Source organism: Babylonia areolata, chromosome 3 (assembly GCF_041734735.1).
Source record: "Babylonia areolata isolate BAREFJ2019XMU chromosome 3, ASM4173473v1, whole genome shotgun sequence".
NCBI classification, from domain to species: Eukaryota; Metazoa; Mollusca; class Gastropoda; order Neogastropoda; family Buccinidae; genus Babylonia; species Babylonia areolata.
The window spans coordinates 24,422,657-24,441,110 of record NC_134878.1 but is presented as its reverse complement, the minus strand read 5'-3'; the positions used below and the strand labels follow the sequence as shown (position 1 = coordinate 24,441,110).

At 41.9% G+C, this 18,454-nt stretch overlaps 2 protein-coding genes across 6 annotated transcripts in view; one reads left to right on the top strand and one right to left on the bottom strand.

Annotated features, from left to right (window-relative positions):
- Window positions 1-17,263, bottom strand: part of LOC143279875 (uncharacterized) — a 37,165-nt gene extending 19,902 nt beyond the window's left edge. For 2 of the 5 annotated variants that reach the window (XM_076584159.1, XM_076584164.1), the window contains exons 1-4: window positions 17,105-17,260; window positions 5,812-5,936; window positions 4,069-4,196; window positions 2,449-2,585 (exon numbers count right to left, since the gene is read on the bottom strand). In XM_076584159.1, the coding sequence (XP_076440274.1) occupies window positions 2,449-2,585; window positions 4,069-4,196; window positions 5,812-5,900 (354 nt within the window). In that variant the 5' untranslated portion in view covers window positions 5,901-5,936; window positions 17,105-17,260. Of the gene's footprint in view, window positions 1-2,448; window positions 2,586-4,068; window positions 4,197-4,711; window positions 4,729-5,811; window positions 5,949-17,104 lie in introns of those variants that run through there. The other 3 variants (XM_076584161.1, XM_076584160.1, XM_076584162.1) reach the window with 3 other exon arrangements.
- On the top strand, window positions 16,398-17,234 carry LOC143280263 (uncharacterized). Its single transcript, XM_076584894.1, has 2 exons — window positions 16,398-16,745; window positions 17,133-17,234. The coding sequence occupies exons 1-2, from the start codon at window positions 16,398-16,400 to the stop codon at window positions 17,232-17,234; spliced, it is 450 nt and encodes a 149-aa protein (XP_076441009.1).
- Window positions 17,264-18,454: the final 1,191 nt, after the last annotated feature.

Below are 18,454 nucleotides of genomic sequence, written 5' to 3'. Positions count from 1 at the left end.
ATATGCACAAACAAACATAGATATGCTAATTAACGTTTTGTTATGTTGTGACGGGGTGGTAAGGTGGTGTTAGAGAAGGTGAAGACAGGTAGAAGGTGTTGTGCAGAAGAGAGCTGCAGCCAGGCAAGGTAGACTCGGGAAGGCAGTGCGCTGGTTTTCTTCTTTTATTTTCTCAATCTTCCAGGCCAGGAGAGTTCTGAATTTGTCTGGCACTCACTCACTCCTTATATTTAGTTCCGCCGAACCGCAAAGCCAGCACCGTGAAGCAACTCACGAAACCGGCCCTCCGCGAGCCTTGAGGGGCCAAGCTTGTGTTCGTTTGACCAAATTTAGCGGCTTCTGACTTTCGGCTCGGGGAACTAACATATACATATTATATATCACACAAAACTACAAGAGACGAGCATTTTCTTAAGCTAAACATTTTCTACAAAATTAATGTAGTTAAAAACTGTAAACAAAAAGAGTCACTGAATGAACGAGCTTTTAACAAGTTCATGTATCATTTTTGTACATTACAACAATTAAAACGTCGCGATATGTAATATAATTGCAACAATTAAGTAACTGAACATCCTGAATTTCCAACTATATAAAAATCATCTATAGAATCTGCTTCTAGAGTAAAGATTTTTTATGTAAAAATTCAAGAGAAAACTCAGCGGACAGCTCCCGTGTCGGCACCGCTTGGCGGTGCTTTTGGCACTTGTGATCGACAATGAAATACTTCGTTTAAACCAACTACAACACAATTATACATGCACGATACTAATCAGATTGATAACAGAAATGCAAACATCTGCAAGACACGCTATAAAAATGTCTAGGTATTGTAAAAACATATTTTGCTCAAATCGGCACTGACGAATTCCAATGGCTTGAAGAAGAGATAGTTTTGTGGCGCCGAAATGCCGTCAGACATTTCGTACCATTGCATGCCTATAACTTAGGTGTACACGGAAAGCAGTACACGAGAAGAAGCTTAATCGTTTACATTTTAATGCACAATCTAAATCCATGGCAACTATACCGAGTTACAGAAAACGAAAGTATTTTGTATGTTTCAACTGAGTGGATTTCGAAGATTGCGCCAAAACTCATTCACATAAATATTAGTTTTAAAAAGTTATAGGCTTTCTGGTCAAATGATATCATTACATTTGAAAAGTATGATTGTTCTGAAGTCCCATAACATAAAACTATAATCTCATCTATAAGGAAGTGTTTATAATTTAACAAATTGATGAAAATCATCATACGGTTCCCTGTAAAGGGTGATAACTTGTGACCAATTTACAACTTCCTTAGTAACCTTCAGCGAGTCACAAACATCGTCTGCTAAGCTGGCCCAACGAAGATCGTAGCCAACCCGGCTACAATGTCATGTGCCTAAGTTTGAAATATGGCATCTGTGTGTCACACACTGCTTCTCGTAAAGCATTTGTGTTCTTTAAAAGCTTTATTCTAAATTCCATGACTTTTCCAAGACATCAACCATAATAATGAAATTCCAGTACTGAAAAATTACGTTTTACAATTTCATCACTTTTCTGGTTTTCCATGACCCATACAGGCCCTACCGGTAGAAACAACAACTGCACAGATGTTGAATGATGAAAAGGTGAAAGGGAATCCTTGACTGACCGAGGGCTGTGAATAACAACTTGTTCTTGTTTTATTTTTCATGCTCTTTTGGTAACTTAGTTTCTAATTTTGGGGGGCATGATGTCAGGTCAGTTGAATTGTGATGTTCCACATGGACATTGAGAGTCCCCTTATTACAGATGTGGTACTGAGAGCTCAAATGAAACAAACTTGTGTCTGATTCAGAAACCGTGAGAATATAGCCTCTGTGTTGTGTTGTGTGTGTGGAAATGATGTTAGCATGTTCAATGTAGCCACTAAACGGCAGAATTATTGGCAAGGATCTTTGCGTACCCCTTCCCTTCCCACTGTCTGTAGATCACCTTAGTTTTGCTACTTTGTCATGAATGGAATATCCTGTTTGTTAAAGTTTAGACCACTGCCTTCAGCGTGTACACTGTGGAAGAGGGTTTGTATTGTCCTTACTCTGGCTATCCTGACAAAACATGCAGAATAGGTTCTTTCTTTCCCCCCAAAAAAAATCTTCCTGAAGCCAGAAACCATGATCCTATTCTGTTTTATTTGATATTCTATTATTATCATAATTTTTTTTTTCTAAATATTTGAACAATTGTTATTTATGCTGTCTTTTTCTCATGCCTGACTTAGTGTGGCAGGCTATAATGCTGGTCTGGCATTTGCTAAGCAGATGCGGTGGAGTGTATATGGATTTGTCCGAATGCAGTGACACCTCCTTGAGAAACTGTAATTGAAACTGTGTGACTTTCTAAGTTTTTGCTACTTTTTAACTTGCTTTGTCCTATCTTAGACTAACCTGCTTTTAAAGCCTGAGTGTCTCGTTACCTGGTTTGGCACCAGTCCATACATGTTGACCAACATGATCCAGGCTTGTTCTGGAACTAGCACATAGTCCAGCTCATCTACCAAAAGTTCCTTCAGCTGACTGCTGCCGGTGTCGTTCACGTCCTCTTCTGTCCTGTCTGTTAAAACACATGCTAAGTATAAAACTTCATTTCCAATATGATGTCCACTTATCTTTCTTTTCTTCTTTGGCTTCTTTAAAGAAAAAGAAAAACCCTATTCTGTACCTTGGGCTGTGCTATTTCAATGAATATATATGAACTGACTTTTTATTCATTCTGATTACAAATGATCAGAATTGCTGATTATCAGTCTACGTAAGTTTACTTTTTGTTCACTCTGATTACAAAGTATAAGGTTACGTTAATTATCAAGCTATCAAGCTTCCTTAAACCCAAGGAAGGTGGCAGAATGGTTAAGACACTCATCTACCAATACAGAATCCTTCAGGGTCTGGGTTCGAATCTCACTCTCGCCCTTTCTCCCATGTTTGGAAAATCAAACTGAGCATCTTGTCATTGGGATGTGATAATAAACTGGTACTGTGTGCAGCCCGCACTGAGAAAGAACCCATGGAAATGAGCATGTTGTCCTCTGGCAAAATTCTGTAGAAGAAATTCATTCTGATACTACACAGTGATAGGTACACAAATATATACATGCATTCAAGGCCTGACTAAGCGCGTTGGGTTATGCTGCTGGTCAGGCATTTGCCAAGCAGATGTGGTGTAGTGTATATGGATTTGTCCGAACACATTGACGCCTCCTTCAGAAACTGAAACTGACAGTTCTTTTTTTGTACGGATGGTGAAGCACAGCCAACAAAGTTTGACCGATCGGCAAAGAGTGACTAAGTGAGTCAGTGAGTGAGTGTGAGTATGCGTGTTGTAGGTACATTATCAACTCTTGTAGTGTGCATCATTTTCCACAGCAAAATTTTGTCTGCAGCTCCATATGTTCACTCGTGTGTGCGTGTGTATGTGTTTGCTAGCAGGTATACATGTGTAACTCATTCTGTGTGTGCAAACGTGTACATATGAGTGTGCACATGCATGAATACACCTGTCAGAAAAAAAGGTTGCTGTGCCTTTGCTCTCTACTGCAAAGTTTCTTGGCCAATTATAAGAACATTGGATTAGTTCAAATGAGCGTGTTCTTTGTAGCCCAAACCCATATACATGCACATGCACATACAAACACATACATGTACTAACCAGCGCGAGTGTGCACATGTATACACACACAGAGACATATACACACATGCTTATGCATGCACTTGTGCATGCACACGCACACACACATACACTCACATGCACACACACACACATGCGCTCACATGAAAATGCGTATACACATGCTGTGATACACAACTGCATGTTTGTATGCAGCCACACACAACTACTTGCATAAATACATGTGCACACACCTGCATTCATGAATGCGCACATACACACACATGCAGGCAAAATTTCATACACGCAGTCACGCATATGCTAGCATGGGCAAAGGACACTTGATCACACACAACATGTTCCAGTGTTCTGGTGCATCTATTTCTTTGGCAATAGAGAAGTATAAAGAAAGACTGAACATAGTACCCACCCTTGAACAGAACTGAGTTGTCAATGGGGCCAGGGTGGCTGCTTACATTGCCTGTGTTCACTGTGTCCCATGCATCGTATCCTACATATTCCTTCCATCTCTTGAACCAGTTAATCTCCAGCAGAAACCTGAATATACACAAATACATAATAATGCATGTGTACATACACATGCACAAGCACACACACAGAGTCTTTTTCAACACTATAAAAAACAAAACAATAGTATTTACTCACAAATCCATGTTTTACAAATATGTGTCCAACACTGTTTCTGGATACAAAGCATACAGGTTTATCTTTGCATGTTTTCTTTTGTCGTGTGAGCAGTCCCTCTGTCTTTGTCAAGACTGAAAGCTATTTAAAAAAAAAGGAAGCTACTGTGACAGTATAAAAGTGCAACAGAAGCACAAAAGTGCAGAAGAAGCTATCATGACAGTACGATAGCGCAGACGGTGCTATTACTACAGTATAAAAGTGCAAAAGAAGCTATTATGACAGTACAAAGTGCAAAAGAAGCTATTATGACAGTACAAAGTGCAAAAGAAGCTACAGGTAGGTCTACCTGACATCTAACCTCACACCCCTGCCTTGACACCAAAATAGCTCTACACCAGCCATCCAATTAATTTCAGTCTACTTACCACATCCTGGACGGCATCTTGAAAAAGAAGAGAGGGGGGGAAGGGGGGGGGGGGGGGTGATTATGGTGATCACTGTGGTTTCACATCTGTGTTGATGATATGTTGTAAAATTTGAACCAATAAAGAAATAATTCAGGCACAGAGCCACATAGTTCAATCTGGCCAATGTTTTTTTGTGTTTCTTTTTTCTCTCTCCATATGTTCATTTTATAACTTTGCCAAGGAAAAAACACAAGAAGACAATATGTATAGAAGAGAAAAGATATGTCACTAATCTGTCAACATGACTGAACCAGACACTTGAGGAAAAACCAGCGTGAGGCAGACTCAATCTTCAAGAAGTTGTCGATAAAGTCAGAATCAGAAGCGAAAAGACCTTTTGCCATCCATATTATAAAGATATTGTAGATTATCTCATGATAAGGAAAAGTAGCTACACAGAGGAACCAGCAGGAAAGCTATGACTTTGGTGCACACAACCGAACAGCTTTGGGGGTGAGTGCAAAAAGTTGGCATGGCGTGGGCCTAAGTGGCGATTCCACTTCCATGCAGTTAGATCTGTTTCAAAAACTTCTTCTTCGTTTGTGGGCTGCAACTCCCATGTTCACTCGCATGTACACTGGTGGGATTATACATGCATGAGCATTTTACCACACCATGTAGGCAGCCATACTACGTTTTCAGGGGTGTTTCAAAATCAAATGCTTGGTGTGCCCTTCCAAAATGGCTGACATGCCATCTACACTCAGTGACACCATGTCAAAATACAGCATTCAGAGCAGCATCAGAACCAACTGTTGAACTGAAAACAGTTCACACTAATAGACTATAGCACAAAACCTTTGATGACAGGTGAAAAAATATTCTGTCTTCTGCGTTCGTGAGCTGCAACTGTCACGTTCGTTCAAGTAAACCTACAATCTGTGAGCAGGTTTTTACATGCTTGACTGTTGTTAACCCAACATGAGAAGCCATGCGCCACTTTCATGGGTGTGTGTGTGTGTGTGTGTGTGTGTGTGACTCCAGCCTGTGTTTCTCAGGGCTCTTTCTTTCATTTCATTACTCTCCCTCACTCTGATCATAATACAGACTCAACATACCAAGAATCCCCTTTAATGCGAGGGGTTTTCAGAAGTCTCTGCATCTCACATTTCTGTCCTTCCAGGCTGTAAGGGCTGGCAACTGCCATCCTGACCCAGGACTTGGTAAATGGTAGCTTTGTCTCCTGGGAAACACACTGGTGGTGAGCATGAATACACATGTCATAATGATGATAATAATAATGGACACTTGTTGAGCACTTTCCTCCCTTAAAGGGAGCTCAAAGTGCTTTACAATAAACATTAACCCCCCCCCCCCCAACCACTGCCCCCACACACACCCACACCCACATGCAATAACTCACAAAATGAAGAAGAAAAATTATGATTTACCGCACAAAAGTATCAAACAGATTCAGCGACTACGCATACTACATTAGTTAATTACACACACACACACACATGGCTGTACTTGTAAAATATTCACTCTTTTCTATTTTTCTGTGTGTCTCTCATGTGCATGCATGCACACACACACACCCATGCACACACACACACACACACCCACACACATGTATACACTGACACATGCATACTGATATGACGTGCAAATCAGCACACACACTCTCTCTCACACTCTCTCTCTGACACAGAAAAAAGATATAAGACAGAACTGGTCTGAGCTGAGCAAGCCTCACCCTTTTATATGTGAAAATAACCTGAGCATTATTTATTTATTTATTCTTAAATATATGTGACCAAGCGCGCTATGCTTGCTCCAACACTATTCACGCACAAGCCCTAGCAGACGACGTTTTCTCTCCTAACCCTTGCACAGAATATGTGACGTCACTCTGCTTACATCATTTTGTCCTGGCCAGACCACCTGCTGACTGCTCGACCAGTGTCGCGTCGCAATACGTCATTGGCTGAGAGCAAACTTGTGTTTCTGTTCCACAGTATTTAATTAATAGCTCTTTTGTCAGATCAGTAAACTACTAGTATTATATACTGGCAGAATCGTCTTAATTCCATCTTTAAATCTATTCCATTTATGTTTGCCTACGTGAAACTGATTTAACGCAGTTTGTAATTTTCAGCGATGAGCTCGTTAAAACTGACCCTGTTCAGGTGACTTAAATTAAGATTATAAATTCATCTTAAATAATCAACACTTCATTTTACACTCATTATAAAGTAGGCGTTGAGCTCTTTCTTTTGCAACTTATCCGATGCAAATCGGTTCAGTAATCATCTAGAAATCTGTCACTGAACACCTTGTAACAAGCACAGTTCTCATCAGATTTCTTCAGATTAGTGACGATCTGGTTTGCAGCCCACGTGATTGTCTTTGTAGTTCGCCTAATTTGTATAAATTGGCCAAGCGGGTGATGAGTGGTCACTTCCACACCCGAGCCAGCCGCGGCCAGCACCTGCTCTCTTTGTCTCTTGCCGTGTAGTGGTCAGTGTCGTTCCCACAACAGCATCTCGCTACGTATGGCTGTAAGTACTATTGTGTAGAACGTGTTGACTTGTGAAAGGTATTCTTCAACACAGTACTTGTGTTCATATAAGTATGTTCAGTTGTTGCTTTGTTCAGTTAATTCTTTGTTTAGTTATGGCTTTGACATGTTAGGCACAGCTCGGCTATGATTGATCTAGAAAATCGCCATGTCGTCATATGTCCGTAGAAGTATTCCATTTGATTCTTTTTACGTCAGTCAATGACGTCTCGGGACACAAGATAGTCTGTTCCAGAATGTTCTAGGGGATGACTCATTCTCTCTCATCTGCTGTCACTGAAGGTTAGGTTACTTATCCCCGCTTCAGTGGAGACGATTTAAATGTTGAGCGCAAGCTTAGCTATGCTCATATTTGGCTTTGATGCAACGGATAACTTGTGTAAGTTCATTCACCACTTAATGGTTAAGCCATGGTGGTTCTTCACTTACTATCTGGTCTATCAGTTTGCCAGTATTACATCTAAGCCACTGATTCTCTATCTTGTTTGTTATTCAGGTATTATCTTTCACACTAATATCAGTTGTACTGCTACAGTGTGCTCAGTACTCTAAGATGTGTGTAGTATTCTGCTGTTGTGATTTCAAGATAGTGTTGGATTAATATCAGTTATTGGTCAAAACCACCTGATATGTATCAGTCTGTTAACTGTAATTTAGTTATCATGCTCTCTCCTATACAGCTTACTCCAGTATAGTGCAACATGATAAACTGATTCATTTGAGTCACTTTGACACAGTATAAGCTTTATCTAATCTATACTGTCAGTGTACTTTCACCAAGTCAGCATCGCTTCAATCACTTTAACTGCACTATTCAAATGTATTAGAAATGTCATTTGGTGTCAGCGTTTGGTCTTCACACATATGCATTATGTTGTTGCGTATCCCAAACCCGAGTGATAGTCTTTCCATGTAAAATGTATACATGTGCTTTACTATTCACTTGTGTTGACATGTTGTACTTTTGACATTTGTTTGTGTCATTCCAGGCACTGTCTTCTTCTCTTCTATTCTCTTCTCTTAGGTCTTCTCTTTTTATGTCTTCCTTTTAGTTCTTTTCTTATGTTCTCATAACTATTGTAAATAAAACAATAGAAAAACCCATTTGTGACTGGCCTCTATATGTTCCTGGCCTGTGCGTGGGATCTTGTCTATCCTTTTATTCAATCAATCATATTTAGTTAAGTCTTTTGTGCCGTAAGCCCTATTAGAACCACTCGGTACACGGTTACAAAAGTGGCGTCGCCGACAGGATAAAGATCCATTATAACATAGGTCCAATTATTCCCTTTCAGGTTTCAGTTCTTTTAACCAAATTCAATCCATCCCAAAACCACAGCCCTTTACCACCAAGTGTACCTTGTTACAACTTGGCGCTGTGAGCATTGGATGTGCTAATTCTCTAAATATCTCTAATAATATATCACAGCTCCTAGCCAAGCTAATCTCTATTACATACTTGGCGCTGTGAGCTAGGATCGTACAGGGACAAGAGGTTGTACTAACAGTCACATAGGGATAATCTAACATAGGAGAAGAGAGAAGACAGTGCAGCAGGTACACAAGTCCACAACAAGAAACGTCGCCCCATCAAAATGGCTTCAACTGACTTCCTGCCAAAACTCCCGACGCTATCCGGTGAGGAAAGCAGCATAGAAGTTGAAGACTTCGTCCAGGAGGCCAGACTGATCCTTCATCTGCAGCCCCTGGATGACGCGACAGCCTCTCTCTGGCTGATCTCAGCCCTTGCCGGCCGAGCTCGCCAGCAGATCGTCAGGCTGCCGGCGACACAAGTGGACACCCCAGCCAAGATCCTTGCGGTTCTTGAGGAGAACTGGGGAGATCAGCGAGACGCCACCGACCTTGCCACTGCGTTCTTCAACAGACAGCAGCAGCCCAAGGAGACGGTGATCGACTACGCATCCCATCTTCGGCACCTATGGACCAAGGTCAACAAGGCTGAAGATGGGGTGATGCAGGTGCCAGCGACCATCCTCCGCGACGCCTTTGCCAGAGGCCTTCAGCCAGCCGCACTCAGGCGCGATGTCAGGCGCCTCATCCGCTACCACCCTGACACCACCTTCAAGGCAGCAAAGAAGGAGGCCCTGTGATGGCTGCGGGAGGACAGCCATGCCTATGACACCAGCCCCGGCGTAGACAACACCACTGTTGTCCACCTGGAAGCTCAGCTGGCCACACTCGCAGCTGAGAACACCAGCCTGCGATGTCAGCTGCAGTCCTCCATGCCAACACAACGCCTACATCCTCCAGGGCCAGCCCTCCATCCTCATGGCTGTGCTGCTGACCACACCCCAGACCCTCCACACTGTGTCTGGTGTGAGAGGTCTGGCCACACAGAGCACCAGTGTCGGCACAAGTGGCGCTACATTAAGGAGGACAGGCAATCAAAGGCTGAAGACAGACAACCAGCCACATCTAAGGGGAGACGACTGACCACACATGCGGTCAACAAGCAGCATGTCACTGCCAACAAGACACCTCCCCCCAGCCAACTGCACTTGCGACCCAAGCTGCCACCACAAGAGCTGCGCGGACTTCAGCTTGCTGACCCCACCATTGGGCCAGTCCTGTCTGCATGGCCAGCCACACCAGCCCTCAGCTCCAACTGGCAGACCAATGTGCTGACCCAGCAGCATGACAGACTGATCTGCAGGAAGGGTGTCCTGCATCGACGGGTGATGGACCCTAAGCTTGGGGCGTCTGAGCAGCTAGTGCTTCCCAGCAAGCTCCGCCCCCAGGTCCTGTCATCCATACAATACCGCACGGGGCACCAAGGCTTCCAGCAGGCTGCAGAGATGCTGCGACCCCAGGTCTACTGGCCTGGCATGTACCATGACCTGGAGCAACACTTCTCCAGTGGCCCATCCAGCAGCAACACCACCCAGCCTGCCTGCATCCAGACCCAGTCATTGGAAACCAGGTCAGTCTCTTCCTCTGCAGCAGCACCAAGAAACCGCAGACGCAGACGGAGGCACCACAGCACCACACCTGACGCTGTGGTCCCACAGGTGTCCCCACCTGTAGTCAGCCCAACTCAGCAGAGGCATGAACAACCGCCTTCTGTCACGCCTACAGACCCGGTCCCACTGCACCACCAGGGCGACAAAGTGTCTGACACTGACACTGACGCTGATGCTGACAGTGGTGTGTGGCTGACCATGCCCATACCAAGACCCAGGACATCAACCCTGCGAGCTATACCAGAGCCGCCTCCACTACCACCAGATCCTGCACCTAGGCGCTCCACACGACTGGCAACCAGGGCACCACTGACTGTGTGAGGAGACTGATGTCAAACATTTAACAATAACAGCCAGAACAGTGACACTGCAAAACACTCATGTTTCTTATTTTTTTCATTCTTGCTGAACTGAGGCAATGCTGATTTTGTTTTTCCTGTTCCTGTTCATGCTTTAATTTTGTTTTCATTTCAGATATTTCTGCACAAATTCATGTTTTATGTTTGTTTTTTCTTTTCTTCTTGCTTAATTTAACCTGTGATCTAGCTTGTCACAAGGTCTTAGCAATGCAATGCTTTATGTTTTCATGTCTATGAACATGCTATAATAATTCATTTTTTAAAAATTTATGCTATTATACATGTATGCTTGTTTACATGCACGTCTGACAGTGATATGATCGATTGACTGATAGGCACACAAATGAATGCTTTCCATCTTCATAGAGTATTTACCAAATTGGGACCCCTTCTCTATATCAAAGTGTTCAAAGTTAAGTTAGGATGCATTCGACTAAGTCCAAACTCTTAACTTACCTGGCTAATGCCACTTTGCATATAGAAGTAGGGTGTGGTTCCTAAGAATGTTACAGTCATTTTACATTCACTTAGCTATTAGTTATCAGCAAAATTATCTCCCTTCCCTGCCCAATAATTCTTGTTTGATGCTCAGCTAAGTCTGCACACAAGAATTACTTTTAATTAACCATCGCGGACGATGGTTTTCAAAAGATGGGGGGAGGTGTGACCAAGCGCGCTATGCTTGCTCCAACACTATTCACGCACAAGCCCTAGCAGACGACATTTTCTCTCCTAACCCTTGCACAGAATATGTGACGTCACTCTGCTTACATCATTTTGTCCTGGCCAGACCACCTGCTGACTGCTCGACCAGTGTCGCGTCGCAATACGTCATTGGCTGAGAGCAAACTTGTGTTTCTGTTCCACAGTATTTAATTAATAGCTCTTTTGTCAGATCAGTAAACTACTAGTATTATATACTGGCAGAATCGTCTTAATTCCATCTTTAAATCTATTCCATTTATGTTCGCCTACGTGAAACTGATTTAACGCAGTTTGTAATTTTCAGCGATGAGCTCGTTAAAACTGACCCTGTTCAGGTGACTTAAATTAAGACTATAAATTCATCTTAAATAATCAACACTTCATTTTACACTCATTATAAAGTAGGCGTTGAGCTCTTTCTTTTGCAACTTATCCGACGTAAATCGGTTCAGGAATCATTTAGAAATCTATCACTGAACACCTTTAAACAAACACAATTGTCATCGGATTCTCCGTGATTAGTGACGATCTGCTTGCAAGCACACGTGACGCACTTTGCGGTCCGCTAAACTTGCATAAATTGGCACAGTGAATGATGAGTGGTCATTTCATACCTGGTCAGTCATCTGACCAGAGCCTGCTCTCTCTCTCTTGCTGTGTCGCGGGCAGTGTGTCGTGTGTGTCCCCACAACAGCAGCAGACACCTCGCTACGTATCGCTGTAAGTACTAGTGTGTAGAATGTGTTGATTTGTAAATTGTATTATTTGACACAGTACTTGTGTTTATATGAGTATGTTCAGTTATTGCTTTGTTCAGTTAATTCTTTGTTCAGTTATTGCTTTGACATGTTAGTCACAGCTCAGCTATGATTGATCTAAATAATTGCAATGTCGTCATATGCTTGGAGCAGTGTTCCATTTGATTCTTCGTAACGTCACAGTCAATGACGTCTCTGGACACAGATAGTTTGTTCCAGAATGTTCTAGTGAGTGCCTAAAGTTCATTCACCACTTAATGGTTAAACCATGATGGTGCTTCACTTACTATCTGGTCTATCAGTTTGCCAGTATAATATCAAAGCCACTGATTCCATTATCTTGTTTATTATTCATGTATTATTTTACATGCTGATATCAATTGTACTGCTACAGTGTGCTCAGTACTCTAAGAGGTGTGTAGTATTCTGCTGTTGTGATTACAAGATAGTGTTGGATTAATTGTTTCAATCACTTTAACTGAGCTATTTAAATGTATTAGAAATGTCATTTGATGTCAGCGTTTGGTCTTCATACATATGCATTATGTTGTTGCGTATCCCAAACCCGAGTGATAGTCTTTCCATGTAATATGTATACATGTGCTTTACTAGTCACTTGTGTCGACATGTTGTGCTTATGACATTTGTTTGTGTCATTCCAGGCACTGTCTTCTTCTCTTTTTGTCTTCTCTTTTTGTCTTCTCCTAGTTGTCTTCTTCTCATATTCTCTTCCCTTAGGTTTTTTTCTCCATGTAACTATTGTAAATAAAACAATAGAAAACCCCATTTGTGACTGGCCTCTATATGTTCCTGGCCTGTGCGTGGGATCTTGTCTATCCTATCCTTCAATTAATCATATTTAGTTAAGTCTTTTGTGCCATACCCTTCAGTAACCACTCGGTACACGGCTACATATATATATAGTTTTGCTTCCCAGTATGTAAAAAAAAAAGTCAGTTTTATGCAAATCAGATCAAATTATAGTGTCTATGGATTGACGCAAAGACATCAAATTCATTCAGCAATACTCTATTTTCCAGCTTCAAGTGTCATCCTTTTGACCCTTACTGATATTTTTGGGAATTATAAATCCAAAGAAAACGGCATGAAATGAATTATATTATTTCAGAAACAAACAAACAAACAAACAACAACAAAAATCTAATTCTGTCAAAGTTGGAAAATAGAATCCATGCCATGCTGTCATCGCAAGATACTGAAATGAGAAGTTTGTATTTTACTCCCTGTTTGGTTAAATATACTTACCAGCACACAGCTAGGCCTGGTTTGCATCAGTTTGACATGGTACAGTATATGACACCAAAAGGAGGAGTTTGTATTATACTCCATGTTTGGTGATACATATACTTACCATGTCAAACTGATGCAAACTAGGCCTATCGGTTTGCTCTACTTGGCCAATTTTCACGCGGCTAACAATGAAAAAGACGACCCGTCTTGCTCGGTCCACTCTGAGCCAATCAAACACCTCTAAAAGCTACAAAAACATCAGACTAACTGATCATATCATCAATAAACACGTGAACCACACCATCAAGCAGCACAACAGACCAAATGAAGATCTGCTGACATCAGGTGGGAAAAGAAAATTATGCTGGTATGGCCACATAACAAGATCCAATGGCCTTGCGACAACAATCCTCCAAGGAACTGCTAAGGTGGGAGAGACAGGAAAAAAAAAGAAGAAAACACGTAGGGACTGGTAACACTGCAGAACTGACATGAAAACTATTTGTACAGATCCAGGCAACAACAACAACACAACCAACAGAGCTGGAGGAATCTGGTGCCAGTTGCACTGCTTGGTTCTAACTTTTTGACAGTTACACGTGACTAAATGCCTACGTTGACCGAACTACGCCATTGGTCAGTTTCATACTACACACAGTTAGTAGCGGGTTACGACCATACTGGGCTCTTCCGTCCGAGCAATGCAACTGGCTCCTCGTGAACAGTTCATCTGTGTGGCGCCACAGTGACTCTTCACGGAGTTAAGGGAGACGAAAAAGAAGAATGAGATGAAGAGGAAGCTCCAAAGCATATCAATGGACATTATGTGTAGGTCTTCAAGGCCTGCTGGGTTCATGTGAAAGTGAGGCCCCTGCATCTGCTCCTCTTGTTCTATTTTTTGTAAATACAGTAAATGCTGTGTGGTGTATCAGTATCAGTAGCTCAAGGAGGCATCACTGCTTTCAGTCAAATCCATATACGCTACACCACATCTGCCAAGATAAATAAATAGAAAGGATAATAATAATAATAATGATAATATTTATAAGGCACAAAGTCTTGATGAAATCAACTCTGAGCACACACACACAAAAAAAAAGAAAAAAAAAGAAGAAAAAAAGAAGAAAAAAGCTGTGTGGTGTATATGGATCAGTGCGCATGCTTTCACAATGGCCTGAAACTGAAACTTCTGGAGCATTACCATGACCTGTAAGGTAGATCATGATCCATTACTTATCAGAGAATATTGGCATCATTTCCAAAACAACAATGCACAGATTTCTTCACAATGGAACAGAGTCCCTCTGTGCATTCCAAAATACAGAAGAATAAACGACATGCCAGACACTACGCTCGTGGCCTTAAAGATCTTTTCCTGTGCCTCTTGTGGTAAACCTGTGGAAGGATGGGTGTATGTGTGCATACATGTGTGTATATATGCAATGGGAGCAGGTGTGTGTGTGTGGGGGGGGGGATGAGGGGGGAGGAAGGGAGGTTGTGTACACGCATGTGTGTGTGTGTTCATTTACATACAGGTGTCAGAGTGTGCATTTTTTGTGTTTTGTAAAAAAAAAAAAAAAAAAAAAAAAAAAAAAATCTTTTCTTTCTTTTTTCAAAATTAAAAAGTTTAAGTTTTTAAGTTAATGTTTTAGAAAACCTAGCGTAGGCAATCAAGACCTGAGTTTGGATTTTTGCGAAGATCAGACATAAGTTCACGTTGAAAATGATTATACAAAATAATAATGCTGAGAGAGAGAGAAAGATAGATATATAGATAGAGACAGACACACAGAGAGCAAGAGAGAGAGAGAGAGAGAGAGAGATGGTGAATTCCCAAAGGCAAATATGGCGCAGCACCTACTAGTAGTAGTAGGATTGAGACAAGCTTGGAGACTATTCTTCCAGACCGGTTAAAGGAATATTACAGCCCTTTAACAGTACTCTTGAGGAAGAAGAAGGATCAGATGAATCTGCATGCTCTCCTCTCAAATGGGTTGATTGCCTTTAGAATCATAAATTCAAACACTCTAAGTCTAAGGAAGAAGTCCAATGTGCATGGGTGAAATGATGTCACACAAATGTTACATGTCTGTCTGACTGACTGTGTGTGTGTGCACACACGCACAACTTAAACTTGCCTGAATGACAATGAAAACTATGATGTGCGCCCAATGGCAACTTTCTCAGTCAGCTTTACCCAGGAAAGCAGCCGGCTGTGCAGACGGCTCTGTGTTTGTAAAGCTCTTTGAGTTTGGTCTCTGACCGGGGATAGGCACCAGCATCAAGATCATGACTTTTTTGTTTTTGTTTTTTTGTTTGTTAACAGAGTAACAAATGTTTGGAATAATTTACCACAAGATGTTGTTTCCGCAGGAACTGTGGATACTTAAAGATTATCTTGACATTCATTTACAGAATTTTAAATACAAAACTCATCTAGATCTAGGTATTTCTTGACTTATTCAGTCAAGCATTGCGCACTCAATGTTGGAAAAATTCATCTTCCCCACTTCAAGCGGGCAAAAGGCCTTCCGGTTTGTGGTTTTGGGAATGGTTGAGAACTTCTTCAGCTCTAGAAAATATTGACTATAAAGTGATTTATTTGAATGGTATGATCTCCAAATTGTGCAGAGACTTTTCAAAGACCGAGAAGTGCAAATTAGTAAGATTGCCAGGCGAAATTGTGATTCCAGAGACAGACTTTTGATCTTTTGATTTTTGAAGTGACTAGTAGCAGACGACACAAGATGGCGGACATCGATGCTTAGCGATCCCACTCAAGCACTTCATTCTTACACCTCTCGGCTTACCTTACCTGTACTCAAGCTGGGTAACAGAAAGTCAGAGGCGAAGTACCACATGACAAGAAAGAGCGGGGATGGAAAGGATTGCACTGTTGTATTGACAGAAAGCGAAACAGAAAAAGATCTTGGGGTCGTCATTGACAACAAGCTCAAATTTAAGCAGCATATCGCTCAGTGCACATCCAAAGCAAACCGAACACTAGGAGTGATACGGAGATCCTTTGACCACCTGACAGAGGAGACATTTGTCATGCTTTTCAAAAGCATGGTGCGACCAATCCTGGAGTATGGACATGCAGTCTGGCAGCCTTACCAGAAAACCCTCAGCGCCGAACTGGAAGACGTTCAGAGAAGGGCAACACGATTGCTGGCGTCAATGAAGGACAAATCATACCCAGAAAGACTGAGGGCCCTTCATCTACCATCACTGGAACACAGGCGTCTCAGAGGGGACATGATTGAGGTCTACAAATACCTGCACGCCTTCTACAATGTAGACAATCCCAAATTCGAGCTTGCCGACAATAGCAGAAGAGACCTCCGAGGCAACCCCTTCAAGCTGACGAAATCCAGATTTCGCCTGGATATCAGAGGCAACTTCTTCTCATACAGGGTAGTTGCCGGATGGAACAGCTTGCCAGACAGTGTTGTCACCGCCCCTTCCCTGAACTCCTTCAAGACAAGGCTAGACAAATATTGGGAGAACCATCCAGCTAGGTTCTCCCCTTCCTGTCTAGAGTAATGGACTCACAAACCAGTGACCAAACCACAAATGCGCAAAGTCGTAGGAACAACGAACAGGCAAATAAACCTCAATCGTTGATCAAGTCAAGTCAAGTCAAGTCAAGTCAAGATATTGATACGATATGATACTGTAGGCCTAAAAAATTCTCCGTCATAACAAAACTTCTACACAGGTCGGCGACTGACAAAAAATGAAGAAAGTATCGGCAGAAAGAGACCGCGACTTACTCTGCTCGTTGTGGGACATACACCACAGGAGGCCGGGCCAATAGTTGTGGCCAGGAAAACCCTACAGGTCCATGGCAAGAAGCCGTCAGGTCACGTAGATGAAAAGCCCCAGATATCACTGATCTTGTGATCCAGCGAACCAACTTCAACAGCTTCCGCTTTGCAGACGGGAGTTTCGGTTTCAGTTTCAAGGAAGTGCTAGAGCGTAAGAAGTAAATAAAGAAAGAAAGAAAAAGAAAAGAAGAAGAAGAAAGAGTAAGGGCTCTCATGTGTGTGTGTGTGTGTGTGTGTGTGTATGTGTGTGTACCTACTGCGGCAGTGTATGGGGATAGTGTTGGTTTTTTTTATCAATACAGATAGTGTGTGTGTGTGTGGGGTGGGGGGGGGGGGGGGGGGGGGGGGGGCAAGGGGGGGGAAGGGCCGGGGGGAGGCGTGGTAGAGCTGGTGTTTATGTGTGTGTGTGTGTGACTCCAAAATGTTTGCCGGGCCCATTTCTTGCACTGAGATATATGTTTACATCTGACTATATATGTTCATGATTTCTTGTCGTTAAAAAAAATATCATTATAATCAGTATTGTTATTGTTTATTTTTAAATAATCAATTAATCGTCCAGGGTTATAATTTATTCTTTCAGAACTTATTTCTAGCAATCCTGCGAATATTTCTGCCATTTTATTTGTCGGTAACAACTACATATTTGTTGTTAATGTTGTTGTCCTGTCACGGAAGACGAGATACAGACTGGAGGACACTGATTATTTTCAAACCATTCATCGCTTGACTTTCAGTTTGTTTATTCCCATTAACTCTTTTGAGTCCTAGAGAAACAAGGAAACATGACAATAACAGGATGACGGCCACAGAGGAAGAGCGAAGATAATTTAAAAAGAAGAAACAAAAGGGGGGATAATACAAATGGGGGAAAATAAAATGAAATAAAAGGCCAAATGTAATCATCAGTCTGGTACAATGCAATAGGAATAGACAAATGCACAGATCACAACTTTGATTTACAATACGGCTCTGTATCTGACTAGTTGAGCCTGAACTGCGAACTGGGGGGTTAGTTGCAGTATAGCAGTAACTATGACATGGTGTAACAAAATAAAATACACAATAATTTGCATGTTATTTTAGCACCCATTTGCCAGTAATACTGGGATTGGTTTGATATATACACGAGAAAAAAAGACATAAAAAATGATCATGCAATTACAAATGGATATGTACGGGATGCAGTGTGTAGATTAACACAAGTCATTGTTCTAATTCCTATTCAATGAGTACAGTTAAGGCATAAGTGGCAAATAATTCGGACTGAAACTGGGCCCTTACGAAACACATTAA